Source organism: Ochlerotatus camptorhynchus, unplaced genomic scaffold, assembly GCF_037179485.1.
Source record: "Ochlerotatus camptorhynchus isolate MF236.1 unplaced genomic scaffold, CSIRO-AGI_Acam_v1.1 ptg000232l, whole genome shotgun sequence".
NCBI classification, from domain to species: domain Eukaryota; kingdom Metazoa; phylum Arthropoda; class Insecta; order Diptera; family Culicidae; genus Ochlerotatus; species Ochlerotatus camptorhynchus.
In genome coordinates, this window is record NW_027040722.1 from 2003351 (window position 1) to 2023765 (window position 20415).

The window sequence follows — 20415 nt, forward strand, 5'->3', positions numbered from 1 at the left end:
AATAGGTAAAAGTAAACTTTCCGTTGGGTACTTTTTTCTTACCGTGTATAAATCTATCCAGCTTTCCATGCTCGGTAATGGCGGCCTGTTTGTATGAATAAATGTATCCTTCACTGTGCTTTTCGACACTATCTGGATGTTCGAATTTCAACCCCTTCCCTTTCCCTCTCCCAGGAACAGAAGAAAATGGAACAACATACGCCCTCCAGTTAGTGTCAAAAAGCACAGTAAAGGATACATTTATTCATACAAACAGGCCGCCATTACCGAGCATGGAAAGCTGGATAGATTTGAAGCAGTATTCCGCGCATTTGGCCCTCAGGTTAGACTCCCATCAGTAAAATAGGCTCATTTGATGCACACGAAACGAAAATCAATTATTTAATTCATGTGTTTCACTTATACATTTTTGCTAAAGCATCAGCTTTATACATTCCATAAGACAAACCACATATGTCCTATTAGAATGCATAAAAGGCGATAAAAGGTATGTGTGACCGCTTATACATTTCATTTGACACATGATCTTTATTAACTTTTTGCAAGGCGTCTGCTTATTAGATGACTTATACAATTTATGATCAGCAATGGAAATTTGCCAAAAGGTATAAGGAGATTACTATCCGTGCACCGAGTGCGCTAGGCAATTATGAGAGTAAACGTTAACCAAACAGTTTGTTTACATCAAAATGCCGATTTTTACAACTCAAGTTAACGCATATTTTATGGTTCCTTTGCGAATTTCCACTGGGAGTGATCTTATTTTACGATTGTTCTCAGTTCTGCACTGATTTATAGGTAAACTCATCACACATAAAAATCCGTAAGATCCTTGGTAATACCAACAATCAATACGAAACTAACGATTTTAAATTGGCTCACTGCTTGACTAGCCTATTGGTCCCAAGCAAATCGATTAACGTATCCCATTCTAGTCGAAATTCTAGTTCTACACAATGTTTGTTTTGATTCGCTATGAAAGTTTCACAGATAAAATGAGGGGTTATTGGTTTTTCCTATGTTTCGAGGGGTGAATCGATTAGCTTGGGACCGAAGAGAGTACCAGAGCTGAGCCAAAAAGTTGAGCACGTTATTTCGGGACCTTCTGGTCTTAGAGTTACCTCTAATGGAAGTAAAGCCGTTGGTCCCCGGTTCATGAGTTGATGGGTCGATATGTAGGGTCCAGGTGTGAGAGCTGCCTCCCTGACGTCGGTAGCATTGGTGCTCAGCATGGAAAACAAGATCGACGGAAAACAAATCAAGGAAAAAAAAAACTTACTTCAATCCGAAGAGGTTTTTTTTTAATCTTCTCAACCACAACAAAGGATGCGCGTACTCCCCAATACATTTTAGCCTTCTTTAAGTTGACCCAAACTAACGATCCGCATTGCTCGTTGGGCTACCACGGCCGATCCAGTGAATCTCGGCTGTATAGAAAACAAAATAGACCACGTAGATGATGATTTCAATTACCTCCGATGGATAAATTAATCAGGAAAGGTGAGTGGGATGACATTGATGAAGACTGCACATTGTACTGTGTACTTCTGCTAATCTGAACAACATTTCATCTTTATTAACGGGGTTCATTTCTTATTTCAACTTCTAGTTTACCCACACACAAAATAATCGTTGTTGAATTTTTAAACAAATCGATGGTAGAATTAAAAGTTTGCGTTGGTTCTTTTTGGTAGAAAGCGGTTAGCTTTCAAAATAAAAGTCAGCCAACTGTCAAATCAAAAGTAGTTTACTCACTACTTTTAAAAGTTTAAACTTTCAGAATGAATTGAACTACTGTCAAATCAAAAGCATCACAGTGTTGAAATTAAAAGCGGATTATTTTTGTTCCGAAACAAGCTTTTAACATGAAAGTTCCTTACAGTTAAAATTATATGTACCATTTTGATTTAAAAAAAATAATATTTTCAGTTTGAATACCGGAATTTTCAATCATAGCAACCAAATTTTTCATTTTAAATTCTATTTATAATCAAATTCCTATTTTTGTGTTTCAATTTAAAGTTCTAAAAATATATTTATGTTTTTATATTGTATTTTTTCGAAGTTAACATGATAATTATTAAATGTTTTATGGTTAGATAGACGTCGTATAGCAGCAGTCAGATTTTGAATTGCATCATCCATGTCTATTGAGGTCCAGGACGGAAGCACAAACTCAGCGAACTAAAGACTTTGCTGAGGACATGCTCTATGCGGGAAGCTAGGCGGGAAGCAGCCAGCGAAGCAACGTGGATGTAATCTAGAATGGTATATATAAATTAGTGCGAGTGTTACGGTGAGGGGTGTCTGAAATAATATAGTCCAAGCAGGGTGAAATACGTATACGAGCATCAGAAAAGTTCGCTTCGCACCTACGCACTTCTTAGCTTCAGACTAACGAGAACCGTAGTATCAACAATCAATACGAAACTAACGATTTTAAATTGGCTCACTACTTGACTAGCCTATTGGTCCCAAGCAAACGGTTAACGTATCCCATTCTAGTCGAAATTCTAGTACTACGCAATGTTTGTTTTGATTCGCTATGAAAGTTTGACAGATAACATGAGGGGTTCGTGGATTTTCCTATGTTTCGAAGGGTGAATCGATTAGCTTGTGACCGAAGATAGTACCAGAGCTGAGCCAAAAAGTTGAGCACGTTTCTTCGGGACCTACTGGTCTTAGAGTTACCTCTATGGTAAAACCATAGAGGTAACTCTAAGACCACTGGGTCCCGAAGAAAATCATTATTATTTTTGGCTCACTCAGTACCAGAACAACGGTCCCAAGCAGTCCCAAGCTATTTCACTCACCCCTGCATGTTCTGCATGAATCCACACACCCCTGATGTTATCTGTCAAACTTTCATAGCGAATCAAAACAAACATAGTGTAGTAATAGAATTTCAACTAGAATAGGGTACGTTAATCGTTTGCTTGGGACCAATAGGCTACTAAAGTGGTGAGCCAATTTAAAATCGTTAGTTTCGTATTGATTGCGAGATTGATTGTTGGTAAAACCTCGAGTAAAACCTCATAGAGCATATTAGAATCAACAATTATTTTATAGTGGAATCTACACAGAAAAAAAAGTTGTTGAATATTACATCCAAACTGCTGCAACCAGGTCAATCCATCGGTTGTGTAAAATAACGTTGTACGATGTACATCGATTTTGCGAACAAAATTACATCCATTGATGTAATATTGTATCTGCTTTTTGCTATTACATCATTATTTCATACATCAGCTTGAATTACATTGATCGATATTACATTTTGTTTTGCTGTGTACCTAATACCACAAACGAAGTGACAGACGACTAACTGGCGAAGAAATCCATTAAAATAATGTGGTTCACTGTAATAGAATTTTCTTGGAAGCTTGTGCCATCATCCACCAGATGGGTTAGTTTTTTTGTTTTGATTTGAACAAAGTTGATTTTGTGTACAATGATTTTTTGACAGTGTGCAAAGAGTGTATCATTTTGTCATTTTTTTATGCATTTCAGTTTTAAGTAGAGTGAAAGAGATAGAACCAAAACATTCTAATACATTTGGTGAAAATGCTAGTACAATCCAGTAGTAGCATAGAGGTAACTCTAAGACTAGAAGGTCCCGAAATAACGTGCTCAACTTTTTGGCTCAGCTCTGGTACTATCTTCGGTCCCAAGCTAATCGATTCACCCCTCGAAAGATAGGAAAATCCACTAACCCCTCATTTTACCTGTCAAAATTTCATAGCGAATCAAAACAAACATTGTGTAGTACTAGAATTTTGACTAGAATGGAGTACGTAATCGATTTGCTTGGGACCAATAGGCTAGTCAAGTAGTGAGCCAATTTAAAATCGTTAGTTTCGTATTGATTGTTGCTAATACCCCGTTCACATTACAGCCTATATCACGTAATATAGGCTGTCTTGCAATGAGTACTCATACATAGGATTTCCAGTGAAAACTAGATGTATGAGTGCTCATTGCAAGATAGCGTATATCACGTGATATACGCTGTAATGTGAATGGGGTATACCCTAATAAACAAATACCATAAACGAACTGTATCCCGGATGGGTAAACTATCCCACAAATGGTTTGGATGATACCCCGAACACGTCGTTAAGCCATAGAGGTAACTCTAAGACTAGAAGGTCCCGAAATAACGTGCTCAACTTTTTGGCTCAGCTCTGGTACTCTCTTCGGTCCCAAGCTATTCGATGCACCCCTCGAAACATAGGAAAATCCACGAACCCCTCATGTTATCTGTCAAACTTTCATAGCGAATCAAAACAAACATTGCGTAGTACTAGAATTTCGACTAGAATGGGATACGTTAACCGTTTGCTTGGGACCAATAGGCTAGTCAAGTAGTGAGCCAATTTAAAATCGTTAGTTTCGTATTGATTGTTGGTTAAGCTCTCTTTTATGGTTATTTTTATTAGGGTAATCCAATGAAAAAACCCGTAGTAAAAATGAGATCATTCACGGTTGGAAATACAATTGACCTTTCTGTCGTTTATAACACGTACACTTGCGTAATCCCATTTTCAAGTGCAAAATGTGTCATCCTAATTTTTGCTCTAAGCAAAAAAAAAGTTTGTTATTGTTAACCTCACTTCCGCACCATCAATACTCGTGCGCATAGAATGAAGTTGGGCCAGCAATACACGCGCATGTAGAAAGGAATAATCTGAATGTTTACTGCATAGTATTTTTGACTACACTTGTGCTCGTTGTGAACCCATGATGTAGCCTGCAAAAAACCTACACAGCAAAAAAAAAATGTAATATCGATCAATGTAATTCAAGCTGATGTATGAAATAATGATGTAATAGCAAAAAGCAGGTACAATATTACATCAATGGATGTAATTTTGTTCGCAAAATTGATGTACATCGTGCAACGTTATATTACACAACCGATGGATTGACCTGGTTGCAGCAGTTTGGATGTAATATTCAGCAACTTGTTTTTCTGTGTAGGTGCCTGCGTTTAATCTACACCTTATACCTTTTGGTAAATTTCCATTGCTGATTATTCATAAATTGTATAAGTCAACTAATAAGCAGACGCCTTGCAAAAAGTTAATAAAGATCATGTGTCAAATGAAATGTATAAGCGGTCACACATACCTTTTATGCATTCTAATAGGACATATCAGTGCTAACATTTGAAAACGGCACAAAAGTCATTTGCAAACAAATGGTTTGTGGGCCCTTTACTCACTACTTGAAGTACACCCACGCGACACAACAGCAACATCGGGTAGGGGAAATTTTCCCCTTCCTGACTATGCTGTTGGTTTGCGTGGGCGTTCTTCGGGTAGCGAGTAAAGGGCCCACAAACCATTTGTTTACAAATGGCTTTTGCGCCGTTTTCAAATGTTAGCACTGATAAGTGGTTTGTCTTATGGAATGTATAATACCCCGTTCACATTACAACCTATATCACGTAATATAGGCTGTCTTGCAATGAGCACTCATACATAGGATTTCCAGTGAAAACTAGATGTATGAGTGCTCATTGCAAGACAGCGTATATCACGTGATATACGCTGTAATGTGAACGGGGTATAAGCATAGAGGTAACTCTAAGACCACTGGGTCCCGAAGAAAATCATTATTATTTTTGGCTCACTCAGTACCAGAACAACGGTCCCAAGCAGTCCCAAGCTATTTCACTCACCCCTGCATGTTCTGCATGAATCCACACACCCCTGATGTTATCTGTCAAACTTTCATAGCGAATCAAAACAAACATAGTGTAGTAATAGAATTTCAACTAGAATAGGGTACGTTAATCGTTTACTTGGGACCAATAGGCTACTAAAGTGGTGAGCCAATTTAAAATCGTTAGTTTCGTATTGATTGTTGGTATAAGGCTGATGCTTTGGCAAAAATGTATAAGTGAAACACATGAATTAAATAATTGATTTTTATTTCGTGTAGACCAACAATATGGTAGGTTCTACTGCACCATTAATTTCCGTGTAGAGATGTCAGTGAAAAAGCAAAAAGCAACTTGATATGCGTTACATCTGTCATTTGACGGACGAACCCCTTCGCCAACGCTGACGGTGACGCAGTATTGTGGGTCCCGCTTTGCTATACATTTAATTGTACCTCTATGGTTTTTTACGGGTGAACACGTGTTCAAATTACATGAATTGGTTCGTGTTTGATCCATTGCAGAATTTTTTTTCTAGATAAAAACTGAGATTTCCGTGCAGAAGTTAAATTTTAGTTTCAAGTCGGTTTGTCGGTGGTATTTTATTGATTGGAGCACGTTCTCTATTTTCTAATGCGTGTTCAATCGACCAGCATTGTTCGACCCCCCGACAAGAAACCGCAATATTGGAACACACCGAAACTGGAACGACATAGGAAAACAAAAACTGGTATTAAAGCCAACTGAAAAATATAACACCAGCAGTGAAATTCGTTATAAATAGTGATTATTCTGGCTTACAAGCATTCAAAATCGTGCCTTTTGTGTTCCGGTGCTTCCTGTTGGTAGGAATGTTTTCATCCGGAAGTGAAAACTCAAATCCGTAAGAAGATTATCGTTTCCCCGAGAACATAACATAACCTCCAATCCAATCCGTGCTGGACGTTGTTTTTTGAATTTACCTCCGTTTTGTTTACATCGGTAGCGGTAACGGCAAAGGTAGCCGGACGAAACCGAGGATGTCTTTCTCGGCCCAACTGGAACTGATACAGAAGAGCTTCGCGGAAAAGGGTAGTGCCGTGGAAAGCCTCCGGAAGTTACGGGATCTAATCGAAGGCATACCGAAACAAACGGATCGGGAAAAAGGAGCGGTTTATGCGTTCAAAGATCTGTTGACGGTCTTCGGGGAGTTGGAGGATGGTGATAGGAAGGAGGACGAACTGCATTTGCAGGCATTGCTGGAAGCACTGAGGTACCTGATTGGAGTGTGTCGCGAGGCGGTGGATGGAATTCGATGCCACTTTGTTCTTAGAATTTATAATTTGGTGGTGAAGTTCAGTGGTACGGTGGTAAGATTAGTTGATTTTGTTTAGAAGGATTCTGTGTAATAAATTTTACTTTTTCAGGATAAACGACACATATTAGTGCAATGCGCTTGCTTGCTGGAAGATTGCCATTGGGCGGAAGAGCACACGGAGCTATTGCTAAGGGTGAGCCGGGTGGTGCTCAAGGCGATATACGATGCACATACCAAGAAGCAAACGGATCAGCAAAAGTTGATCTTGTCTGGATTGGATGTGATCTGCTCCACCACAATTCGATTGTTGCGGCATTGGTCCGAGTCTGACGAGTTGGCGATCCGGGCGAAAGCAGTAGGGATCTACAACGATGTGTTCGATAATTCAACGGCGTTGCTGTATCGGCTATTCAGTGTGGATCAGAAGCGGGCAGCGAAATTTTTCGCATCAGTGATAGACGTCTTCGGAACGAAGACGAAGTTTAGCGAGATGGAAATGGCAGAATTGTTCCACAAGAGTTTGCCTTATTTGGAAATAATTCTCAGCTTGGGTGAGGCTTCCAAGCAGTACATACAATTCGTGGAGATTCTTAGTATTTTCGAAAGAATAGAATCCGAGCCAACGGCAAGTTCCGTTTGGATTTTGAGGAAGTATCTCAACTTTCAAAACAGCTCAGTTCTGGATATGAAAACGCTGGAATCCCTATCAGAGAAATTGAAAATCCTCAGTGGGAAATCCCCTCCGGATCAGCTTTTGGTAGAAATCGTTATATTCATCACACTTCAACTGCGGATACATTTGGATCAAATTAAGCAGCAGGCTTCGGAGTTAGCCGAGCCGATCATTGAATTGTGTAAATCGTTGGTCAAATTCAGTAAATACTGCCCCAGGAATCATGCCCAGATTTGCTCCCGCTGTGGAAGCTCCAGTCGGCATTTTGTGGATTACATTTCAACGATGGTTATAAACTTGGCGATGACCATGTCCAAGGCCGGACAGGAAATCAGTCCAGAACTGGTCGGATTGGTCAATGGATTTCTGAGGCATAAAATGCTAACGCTGGACGATTTGGGATGCGAAAAGAAGCAATCGCTCCTGGACTCCGGGTTGCGATTTTTGGTCAATTGGATACGGGTTGCTGTGCAGCTAGTCCCCGGAAAGGAAATGCTGGACCTTGCTCGGTTGGTCGTCGACTTCAAGTACAAATACGGATTCGATTTTCTAACGGATAGTTATTTGATAAGACTGGTGGAGAACTGCCTAAAGGATGCCGGAGTCTGCTCGGCTGCAATTGATATTAAATTGGTAAAACTATTGGCAGCGCTTCGAGATGGTGCTGACGACTCCAAAGACGTGGACGAAACAATTTATGCGATTGTGAACTTTCAACTAAGCACCAATAACGAACCAATTCGCGATCTGAACATCGTCGAGCTGATCGAACGCCCCGAAATGGATAGATTTGGATTCCCGATCGATCCGACCTTGACTCGACAGGAGAAAGCTTCGATTTTACTGGTAGAAATTAACTTGGCGTCGCGTTATAAGAATTCAAATGTCCTTCAGTATTTCCAGCTGCTTCAGGACCTAAAGGCTGACCCCCTGCGTCTTGGGATGGTAATCTATCTCCTGCAGGACGGTGGATTTCCCCAACTTTCCCAATCAGACGTGGAAGTGTTGAAAACGAAAATTCTCCATACACGCCCCAAGAATCCTGCAGACAAGGTGCGACGACACGGAGCCCTGGGTCTTTTGAGCTACTACGCTTTCAGTGCGACTTCCAAGGCCACCATTAACAAGCTAAAAGAAGCCCAACTGAACCGGGAGACCATAAAAAACGACCAGATCAACAATGTGCTCAAAGAGAACACCATGGAGCATGAACTGATCTTGTTGACACAGCTCGAAGACACCTACACAAACTTCCGGGAAATGGTTTCCGTCCTGGCGGAATCCTCCTTCCAGCACTTCGGTCTGATCTATTCCCTCAACCAGATATCATCCATGTTGGACAACACCTGCCGCTTCTTCGTAATCAACTACTATCCTCAACGGGCCGTTGAAACTCAACTGCTCAACTACCTACTGGTATGCCGAAAACCGGATCGAATCCTAGAACTCTGCTGCTCCCTCGGATTCATCATTGAAAATCACCAAATTTACAACCACCTACTCAGCAACCGCCACTACAATAAACCCTGGGTCCCCACGCTCCAAGCTCTCGTTGAAAAAGCAACTGAAATTATGAACACTCACCAGAAAAACTTCTCCGCAATCCCCGAATCTCGAAAGTACCACTTTCTCAATCTGTACCTGTCCCTTTCGCAGTATGAAGCATCACGCCAAAACCTAACAAACTCCATCGTTCACCTTCAAAACCTAACCAGTTTGCTGGATAAGTGCCCACCATCCTGTCCCATCACCTCCATCGCCCGTGGCCGCATCTACCACACCCTGTTCCGACTGGTCACCATCTACAACCTCCCAACGCCGCGGGGGATGTCCCCGCGAAATTTTATCCGTCTGATGCTGGCCCACTACAACGAAATGCAAAAACTGCCGGCCGAACACGGATTCATCGTGTCCACCAGCACCCTGGAGATGACGGTCGAAACGTTGCACTTCCTGACGCTCCGGTACGACACCGATCGGTTGGAGGCCCACGTCGAACAGCTGATGAGATTTGTGCTACGGCGCGGTGCCGGCCTGAGGGCGATGCAGCTGATGACGCTATACGCGGCGATGAGTGCCGACAGCGAGAAGGAGGACAAGTGTCGGGTGAGTATTTACCGTCGGAATTGTGGTGGTTTTTCCCCCGGAGTAACCGGTCATGAACTTTTAACCTTGATCGGATCCGTAGAGCTTTGTAAGGCATTGAGCCTACCAAAAACAATTTAAGAGAGCAGATGTGTCACATGATTGTAATCGAAAACGTGTCATCGTTATTACACAGTAAAATTATTTACATTCCATCACATTCTTATATTTGCAGATGCTACTCACCTACCTAGATCGTCTGTTGATGTTCCGCCCACTGGAAAAGGATGGCAAAAATCTCCCGAAAGAATCAACCCCAACTATGACGCTGGAGGTCCCGCTCATCTCCCTGTCGGACGATCCCAACTCCCAGGATCCAACTCGAAAGGCCGTGAAATACGTTAAATCTCCGACCGTAAGATTACGAACCATTCTAGCCCCTCCAATTCTTCACCATTCACGTAAACTTTTCGTTCACAGAAGCGCAGTCCTTCCCCTCGGCTATTCCCCGATCAAGCGGTCGACTGCCACCAGTACCTGATCGAACATCACACCGGATGCAGCTGCCAGTTCTGCCGTTATCCTCAGTACAAATGTCAAGCCCTATTGGTAGCGGTTAGCTACGCCCGGTTGGCTTTCATCAAAGGTCAATCAAGCCGCTGTCAAGAGATTTACGAAACCTTGGCCGAACACTGGCGCCTCCGGAAGAAGGACTTCCAAGATTCCTGTCTTATTGGACAGAGAGATGAATTTACAGCGCTTGTCGCGCGGGCCTTCTTGTGCTATGGGCACTTTCTAACCAAGATAGGACAACCGGAGCAGGCCCGCCGAGAGTATGATAAAAGTCTGGAAATACTGAAGGATGTTCCTCATGTAGATTTGGGTCTCATCGAGGAAGTGCAGATGAACCTAGAAACGCTGGAAGATTTGCGATCGTTCAATGAGCCTGGCAAGGTCGAAAGTAAGTTTTCCAACTTCGAGGATTTTGTTAGGGAAAATCCTCGGGTCCATGCGTTGCCATCGGTGGAACTCGGTAGGATTTGTTCATTCACGCCGAAAGTGGGAACGACCAGACTCATTCCCAAGACGGCTAGCCGGGCGGACGATTTGCTGAAACAGGTTGCTCGAAAGCGATTGAAAACTACCCTAGCCAAAGATTACTCCAAGGAATCGGAGTTGATAAGTGCCATGTCGGGATTATCCTGCGCCTCGGAGAGGAAACCCAAAACGGTCAACGTTTTCGTAGACACACCGGAGAAACCTGCCGTCCCGCAGGGAAAGAAGAAACTTTTCACCCAGGAAACAAGCTCGGAAGACTCCCCAAAAAAGCGAGGCCGGCGGAAGAAGGCAGAGGGTGAAACACCGGCAGCCCCGAAATCCACACGCAAGAAGCGAATCCCCTTGAGTCCTTCGCTCAAAACGTCCTCTTCCAATGAATCATTCAAAGACATTCTAGCTAAATGCAGTACCCCCGTCTCGAAAATCGTTTCATACGGAAACAAAGGTCGTACGACCGCTAGCAAGCGGCCAAAAATTACTTCCGCCTTTCCAAAACTGCCCGACGGAGAATCCGGATCTCCGGAAATGGTCCAGAACCATTCTTTCAACAGTTCCTTTCGGGATGTGCTAATGCAATCGCTAACCGAGGATGCCTCGAAACGCGTCGCCAAGGATTCCAGCGTGATCATCCTGGACGATTCGGAACCGGATATCGTAAATACCAGCCTAGCACAGAACCATTCGGTTGACACAAGCAATGGGTGTCTTTCGTTGAAAAAGTATTCCAACCGTAAGGTTGCCAGCACAAGGACCAAGCTTATCGCCAAGACGCGGTTGCAATTCGATACATCGGCAGTGATCGACATAACGACACCGGATCAATCGCCGTGCATTGTGCGTGGGGTGGGTTCGTCTGGCGGAGGTGGTGGGATAGTGGAAGTCGTCAAGAGAACTAGAGGGCGCCCACGAGGGTGTAGGACGGCGGCCAGTAGCAGTAGTAAAACATCGACGACGACGGAGGTTACTCCGGAAACGAGTGAGGTACCCGCGCCAAAAACAACAAGGAAGAAGGTAAGAGGACGAAAGGGAGAGTGATGGACCAGCTGGACGAAATTTGTATGTTTTTTTTTATCGTCATATTTATGAAGAATTTTGCCTAGGTTAATTAACGAATTTTATGATTTTTTTTTAATTTTAATTTCTATTCTGATAACGATATTCCACGATTATTGTTGATTTACATCAATAATAGGGACAGTTCCATAAAATTAATATTTTTGTACAGCGTGTTTAGTCGACCTGAATGAAGAATCCATCGAAGTCTCAGTTATAGAGTTAGTTCAACCCTAGACTAAGAGAGTTTCTAAAACCTAATTAATTCTCCGACGGTGTGATTCAGTCCGTTTTATTTCGGTGGTATTTCGGACTCCTACTCTGATGGTGGGGTCAATTTGAAGCTTACCGCAGTTCTAGGCCAAATAGCAAAAAATAAAGGGATTTTTGACTCGACCTTCTCCGATTTGCATGAAACTTTGCATAACTGTTTGTTATGGATGATTTCCAGCTAAAACGCACAAAAAATGACGATTTTGTCTCGACCCTTTCCGATTTGAACGAAAAAACGGAGAAGAAAAACAGCGGTGAGGGTAGCTTGAGTATACCTATTTTGAATAGGTACGCTACTCTTCCCACCGATGTTGGGAATACCATAGTGGTAACTCTAAGACCAGAAGGTCCCGAAGAAATGAGCTCAACTTTTTGGCTCAGCTCTGGTACTATCTTCGATCCCAAGCTAATCGATTCACCACTCGAAACATAGGAAAATCCACTAAGCCCTCATTTCATCTGTCAAACTTTCATGTCAAGCATTGTCCAAAAGCGTCGAAATAATTAACAAATCCACCAATTACGTACATGCATATGCTTCTTCCCCAGCACAGTCGTCAGAGAGTAGTAAGTAGACGAAACATGTCGATATAGCATTACGACGAGGTTCTGTAGTTCAGTGGTTACCGTTTCTGCTTACTGAGCAGAAGGTAGGGAGTTCAATACCACCCCCCCCCCCCGTGCAATTTTTTCACTTTGGCTTTTTCTATCCCCACTAGATTTAAATAAACAACAAATTCTGCTTTAACCGCTCGCATCACTTACCACAGTGAATCCTAATCTAAAAATAACCTACCTCGCTTACACTACTATCCTTCCCGAGATAGCCGTGGAGCTGTAGAGGTATTCTCGGTCTCTAGTAACAACCGGACGTCGAACTAATCATCCTTGCCTCCCCAAAAGACCGGGAGGACGTGGCCGGCGCTGTGAATTGATCTATAGAATGAATTAATGTGCTTGTACATTGAAGATGGAAAGCTTATCCCATGCACCCATCTATGTAGTTCTCTGTGCAAGTGGATTAGTTGTGATCATTCACGGAGGAGCAACTACGAAGTGCACGGTCAGATAACGTTAACTCGACGGCAAACACATTCATTGAAACGATTATTGTTGTGGATGATAGAAGAGCATAGCAGAAATAGTGCGAAATAGGGAGCTATAGTCATCACAAAAGAGGAAATCGAAAAAGCGAATTGGCTTTCACCCTTCTGCTTCTAAGCCCCTTACAGTCATCGTCATAGCATCGCATCGCTTTTGGTTCTAGGGCACTTGCTGGTTGCAATTTTTAGATCAGGATTCACTGTGATGCGATCAGTTGTAAGCAGCAGAAATGTCCTTCCCAACTCTCTTGTGGAATCTTTTAGTGGCTCTGAAAAGGGCCGGTTTTGATAGATTTCGACGGAAAAATTAAGAGCGTTCACCACAAATACGAAGAGCCAGCTGAATGTCCTTTGGCATAATTGTGACACGCTTGGCGTGAATGGCGAACAGACCGACCAGATAGGTCGGTTTATTTCACTCATCGAGGGTATACTTATACCTGCGTCGAGTAGCACATTATTAATAGAGAGAGGGTACAATACATACAGTGGGAAGCAAAATACTAAAAAGGGGAGGAGTTTCGCTTCTTATGCTACGGGCACAAAACGAGACACCACCGTCGAAACGTCTATCAGTTATTCTCTACCGAAGCGAACAGCTAAACTATGGCACCGAAAACCAGTGGAAAGGCATTCTCTGCTTGATCGTCAAGCAGTTCAGTTCGGTGTTAGCTTGCTCTCTCGAGTTGTTTGAAAAGTTCGTGGCGATATTGTTCACGCTCTCTCTTTCGCGGTTTGTCGTGCGTGTGTGTGTGCCTCGTAATGGGGAAGCATCGGTCGCGAAGCCCGGCGAAGGTCCAGAACTCCGGTGAAGGAAGCTCCGGTGTGCCTACCTCGAACAGGTTTGCTGTTCTCCCCATGGATGGGAATATCCAGCCGGCTGTGTTGGAAAAACGCAGCAAGAAAAGGAAGAAGAACCGAGGCCAGTCTGATGGCACGATTGGTCGAGACGATACCTCTGCGACGAACGGAGATTTCTGTGACGCTGCCGATAAAGAAAATGCTGCTGACATGAGCGCGGCAAGAGTGAAGCTACCTCCGCTGGTAGTGAAAAATGCCCATCTCAACGAGCTCATCGCGGATCTGGCGTCGCTGGGCGTCAAAGCCGAATTCAAATTGGGCAGAGTCGGCACCAAGGTGGTGCTCCGTACCAAAGCGGAGTATGACTTGGTCATCGCCCACCTGAGGACTTCCAAGGTGGAATTCTTCACCCACGACATCCCCGGTGAAAAACCGTTCAAGGTCGTCATCAGGGGCCTACCAAATTTCGACCCGAAGTTTATCGAACATTAAATCAGGGACAGGTACAAGCTGGCCCCAAGTGCCGTGTACCGAATGACAAGAAGAGACGAGAATGTGAAAGCGTACCCGGATAGCCTTTTTCTGGTACACTTCCAGAAGGGAACGGTGACGCTCAATGCACTGAAAGCCATCCGGTCCATCAATTCCATCATCGTTCGCTGGGAGCCATACCAACAATCAATACGAAACTAACGATTTTAAATTGGCTCACCACTTTAGTAGCCTATTGGTCCCAAGCAAACGATTAACGTACCCTATTCTAGTTGAAATTCTATTACTACACTATGTTTGTTTTGATTCGCTATGAAAGTTTGACAGATAACATCAGGGGTGTGTGGATTCATGCAGAACATGCAGGGGTGAGTGAAATAGCTTGGGTCTGCTTGGGACCGTTGTTCTGGTACTGAGTGAGCCAAAAATAATAATGATTTTCTTCGGGACCCAGTGGTCTTAGAGTTACCTCTATGGCCATACCGTGGCGGCCATCGCGATGTGACTCAGTGCCAGCGGTGTCTGAATTTCGGACACGGTACCCTCAACTGCAACATTAAGCCACGCTGCGGAAATTGCGCTCAAGACCATGCCACCTCCGAATGTGCTGCGGATGAAGCTGTTGCGTCCAAATGCGCCAACTGTGGTGGTGCTCACCAAGGATCCAACAAGCAGTGCCCTAAACGCGAGGATTTCAAGCGCATCCGAAATCAAGCGTCCACCAACAATCAACCAGCACGAAGGAAGGATAAGGCCCCAGCTTTCAGGACGGAGGACTTTCCGCCTCTTCATGAACAAGCGAATCCCAGGGTGCGATCCGCGCCCCCTCAAGAAACGTCTGGATCTTCTGCTGGACAAAGCTCTCCATCCCCCCTGGATTCTGGAGGCAACCAACAGCTCAAACAAATAATCCCGATCTGTTCTCAGCAGATGAACTAATGGAGATTTTTATCAACATTACCGGTGCTCTACGTAAGTGCCGCAATAAGCCCGAACAGATCCAAGTGCTCGGTAAGTTCATCATCCAATATGGTGTCTAAACCGCTAACCATCGCTACCTGGAACGCTTGGTCTGTAAGAGCTAAACAGATTGAGCTTGCCGACTTCCTCCGCAAGCATAGCATCGACGTGGTTCTTCTAACAGAAACCCACCTAAAGTCCGGTGACAGCTTCTGGTTGCCTGACCACAACATTATCCGGCTTGATCGCACCAGCTCCAGGGAGGTGGTGTAGCGGTTATCGTCAGAAAGGGAATCAAGTTTTGCACTCTGATGATACCGCAATAGCCGTCAAAGGATGGATGCCTCGCGAAATAACGAACAAACTTCAACGATGCCTTAACGCCTTTGCTGATTATGCCACCACGTGGAAAATCAAAATCAATGCCACCTAAACACAAGCGATCATGTTCCTCCATCGGCAATCGCCGAAACTGAAACCGGCTCCATCTTGTACTGTAATCATGGATGGCACAAGGGTTGAGTGGTCTGCCGAAGTCACCTATCTCGAAATGTTGTTCGATGAAAAACTCCTCTTCCGTTCGCATGTAGAGAAAACAGTAGTCAAGTGTTCTGTCTTGGTTAGGTGTCTGTATCCGCTGATTTGCCGCAGATCCCACCTCACAAGGGTGAACAAACTGGCCGTCTACAAACAAATTATAGTACCTGCGATCCTCTACGCAACTCCGGTGTGGGAATCATGTGCAAACTCACAGGAACAAAATTCAGGTAGCTCAGAATAGAGTGCTGAGGATGGTACTTGATCGTCCTTTCGACACTAGAATAGCAAATTTACACGAAGAGGCAGGCATTGCCAAAATAGATTCAAGAATTAACGAAATTAAGACTACATTTGCTGAAAAATGTAATTTATCAGAACATGCTTTGATAAGCAATTTGTATATAGTAGGTTAGGTGTATATAGTAGTTGTAGGTTAGTTGTAGTTGTAAATAGTAGTTATAAGTAGTCTCCTTTTTTCCAATTCAAATCAAACCAATCCCACCAAGGTGGTCATACTTTAAAATAGGCCTGATAGGACTAGTAACTGTAAATAATAATTAAAATCTCAAGTGAACTAAAGTTGAAAAGACGCATCTGTGTCACTTGAAAAAATCATAAATGTTAGCGTTAGCGTTAGCGTTGTTATGATATACTTCGTAGATTGGATACTAGCGACACTCACGTCTATTCTGAAAATCTCAGTTAGACTACTTTCAGGAATAATGCTGAGGAGTAAACATTGGTTCCAATCTAAACAAGAGTAACAGAAGCATGACTGTCGCTATTCCCGGCCACGCCCATCTTTACCATAACTAGGGATAGGGAAGGAAATGTTGATGTAGTACTTACTTAACGAGAGGCCACCGACTTAGCGACACCCTCATAAGTGCTACGGAGTTGGAGGGTTGGGTAGGGTATTCGGTTAGGATTCACCTCAAGTTGGCGATGCAACCAAAAGTATGTATTGTTTATTTGTTGTTTATTTAATCTCTCGATAGCCGGCTATCGAAAGAACATCTAACTTTGTTTAGTGATAATGAATTTTAAGAGTCATGACGGAGGGCTTGGGATGAAACCCATGATTTTCTGCTCAGTAAGCAAAAACGATCCCTCCAGGGTCATCGAGCATCTCAGAACCATAACGCTTCGCGACAATACAGGACTACGTTTTCGCTTGATGTGCAAATAGTTTCCGAGGTTAATGTTCAATATCAAATATACAAATGATGGTGGCGATTTATTGTGCTGTGGAAGAGCTTGGGGTTAAATCCATGATTTTCTGCTCAGTAAGCAAAATCGATCCCTCGAGGGTTATCGAGCATCTTATAATCCACAGCGCTTCGCGTCAAAGTACGAATATATGGATTCTATTATTGAATAACTATTATTTGCAATAATTACATGAAATAAATAAAATATAGCTTAGCTTAGCTTAGATTGACTGCACATATCAATGGTTGCTACTCCGTGATTGATCAGAATCAGTGAAATTGTACAATGAATCAATTGAATGGGGCTGGGAGTGACCGTCCATTCTCATTGTACAAGTTTCAGTGGCTCTATATTTTGTAGATCAATAACGGCGCCGGCCACGTCCTTGCAATCAGGTGGGAATAGGGACGGAATATTAGAGTGACCTTTGTTGTTTGTGGGCCGTGTTTACCTCTGCACCCCAACAAAAGACATAGGAAAGGAGATTTTGATAGTAAGTTGGGTTCGTTGGATCAGGATTCACCTTGATAAGTGATGCGACCATGGTTTTAAATGAATCAGTGTTATCATGCATTATACTTGGATTTGCCAGAAGCCAAAACCAAATGGTGTATCATTGGGCCTTATTACGGGTGTCACTACACGGTGATAAGCAAGTGATACTCAGAATAAGAGCCGCAATTACCGTACAAATCAAATGGGAATCACTTCACCGTGACGACAAGTGACAACTTTTCACCGTGAAAAATCAATAAATGTAAACCACACAAACACAAGAAATAAAGATCATTTTAAGTCAAAAAGAAACGTCTATCAGTTATTCTCTACCGAAGCGAACAGCTAAACTATGGCACCGAAAACCAGTGGAAAGGCCGCCAAGAAGTCCGGAAAGGCGCAGAAAGTCATCGTCAAGGGAGAGAAGAAGAAGAGGAGACAGCGCAGGAAAGAAAGCTATGCCATCTACATCTACAAGGTGTTGAAGCAGGTCCACCCGGACACCGGAGTCTCGTCGAAGGCCATGAGCATCATGAACAGCTTCGTCAATGACATCTTCGAACGTATTGCTGCTGAGTCGTCCCGTCTGGCTCAATACAACAAACGCTCGACGATCACCTCCCGCGTAATCCAAACTGCTGTCCGTCTGTTGCTGCCGGGTGAGTTGGCCAAGCACGCTGTCTCTGAAGGAACCAAGGCCGTCACCAAGTACACTAGCTCCAAGTAAATTCGTACCATCCAAACAATCAATCGGCCCTTTTCAGGGCCACAAAACGGTTTCCAACGTGAAAGAGGTTTTGATGATTTATTGAACTTTTAAATGTTCGAAAGCAGCGTTAGCAAAGTTCGCGATAAGAAGTCAGTTGATTTGCCTTATGAAAATAATGCTGACAAAAAGAATAGGAGGTTGCACCCATGACACGACCGATTTCTATATGGGGGTACACATTGTGAAAACCGAATATGGAACATGAATTAATTGTGACACGCTTGGCATGGATGGCGAACAGACCGACCAGATAGGCCTCGCTGAATTCCTGTAGGGCCATTAACGGCCGAGCTCTGGAAGCGCAGATCGGTCTTGAAGTCCTGGGCGATTTCACGGACCTGACGCTTGAAAGGCAACTTGCAGTCAGCAGCTCGGTCGATTTCTGGTAACGACGGATCTTCACTCCTCCAACTGTTTGAGAGGAGCCTTTCCTCCGGTGGACTTACGAGCGGTCTGCTTGGTGCGGCCATTATACGATGTGGATACGTTGAATAAACATTTTAATTACCCAGCACAATCATGGGCATTGGCTCCAAGCAATGATTCATCAGATTCAAGACAATCTGTACGATAGTAAATAGAACAGAAAATGAAAATATAAAAATGAGGTAAGGAAAATAATTAAAATATGGTTTAGATTAATACCTGGCTGAATAAAGATACACATTACCATTTATTATATAAGACCACGTAGTCCTACGTCACCATTGCGTACAACCCCATACACCGAAAATAGTTTTCATGTAGTTGCCATTGGAAATGCACATGATTTTCATCCATAATCAAATTCAATGGAATTCATCTGAATTTCACATAAAATTTATGCTATCACATTAACTTTATGTGATTTTTCACATGAATTTCATCGGCCTCATAATATTCATGTGATTTTGTGATGGGATTTGCTGCTATGTGATCATAGGAAAGCTATGTGAAATTCACATGGATTTCATGCATTAGATATGTGATAAATGTTTTGAGTGTAGGGCTGTCCCTTGTAGTTTTTTCTATCAGTGTTCGATGCAGTAGTATCAAAAGATGCAAACATAATTCTGAACAAATCAAAAAAGGGTAATATAAGACTGTAAGCTGCCTAAAGCTCTCAAAATATTTAGTATCTAGAGTTCTATAATCCCCCCTTTTCTGTATTCCGTTCGAAATGGATTTTTCTATACAAAAAAAAAATTTTGTATGGGAAATCCGTTTCGAATGGAGTACAGAATAAGGGTGAATACTCTTAATAGATTTTTGATATGTCAATTTTTTATTGCTGATGATTCGCACCCATATTTCAAATCGTCGAATACAGGTATACCTCGATATATAACGTAACTGTCACTTTTGACTTCCATCGTCGATATCTCACAAATAACAAATCAATTATTCAACTTGGCATTACCAATAGATGAAGGATTATCTCATATCTCTGATGGTGTTATTAATTTGCTGGATTTAATGATTGTTAGCTAGATATCAACGATGGAAGTCAAAAGTTACAGTTACGTTCTATCGAGATATTATACCTGTATAGATTTATATTTGTATCTTTTAAACAACGCATGGATAGTGCATTCTGACAATATAGATATGAATGACCAAATGATTGTAATCGAATATATTATGCGAACTATTTAGATTGCAACAACCACATGAAGTTTACAAAAGAATTACTATGGGAAAAGCAAACTTTTTGTTCATATCTTTCTCACAATTCACCAAAAGTTCTGATAGCTGTAACCTAAGCAATGAGCTCGACAAATTAATTACTATTTTATAAACTTTATGCTGAAATATGCCTACTTGAAAAGATTGATAGAAGTGCAATGTTTTCAGTAAAATAGTCACCTAACCGTTTGGCACTACCTAGTGTTATATCACATGACGCTCAGTTATTCTATTCCTATCGGTGGCTGCGTCATCGGAATCATCGGAATTACA

The 20415-nt window shown here is 42.7% G+C and overlaps 3 protein-coding genes across 3 annotated transcripts in view; all 3 read left to right on the forward strand.

Moving 5' to 3' along the window:
- LOC135704222 (cytoplasmic 60S subunit biogenesis factor ZNF622) overlaps positions 1 to 20415 on the forward strand; it is a 530133-nt gene that overhangs the window by 247262 nt on the left and 262456 nt on the right. The window lies entirely within an intron of this gene.
- LOC135704141 (uncharacterized) lies at positions 6417 to 11841 on the forward strand. Its single transcript, XM_065225579.1, has 5 exons — positions 6417 to 6548; positions 6651 to 7014; positions 7072 to 9741; positions 9956 to 10135; positions 10201 to 11841. Exons 1-5 carry the CDS (start codon positions 6517 to 6519, stop codon positions 11812 to 11814), a joined length of 4860 nt encoding a protein of 1619 aa, XP_065081651.1. The 5' UTR covers positions 6417 to 6516; the 3' UTR covers positions 11815 to 11841.
- On the forward strand, positions 18061 to 18435 carry LOC135704257 (histone H2B-like). Its single transcript, XM_065225724.1, has one exon. It carries the CDS (start codon positions 18061 to 18063, stop codon positions 18433 to 18435), a length of 375 nt encoding a protein of 124 aa, XP_065081796.1.

Excerpts from the sequence above, each read along its gene's own strand:
- LOC135704141 (XM_065225579.1), top strand. The coding sequence starts at position 6,517 with ATGTTTTCATCCGGAAGTGAAAACTCAAATCC. Across the intron at positions 7,015-7,071 it reads TGAAGTTCAGTGGTACGGTG|GATAAACGACACATATTAGT; the intron begins GTAAGATTAGTT and ends TTACTTTTTCAG. Across the intron at positions 9,742-9,955 it reads AGAAGGAGGACAAGTGTCGG|ATGCTACTCACCTACCTAGA; the intron begins GTGAGTATTTAC and ends TTATATTTGCAG.
- LOC135704257 (XM_065225724.1), top strand. The coding sequence starts at position 18,061 with ATGGCACCGAAAACCAGTGGAAAGGCCGCCAAGAAGTCCGGAAAGGCG.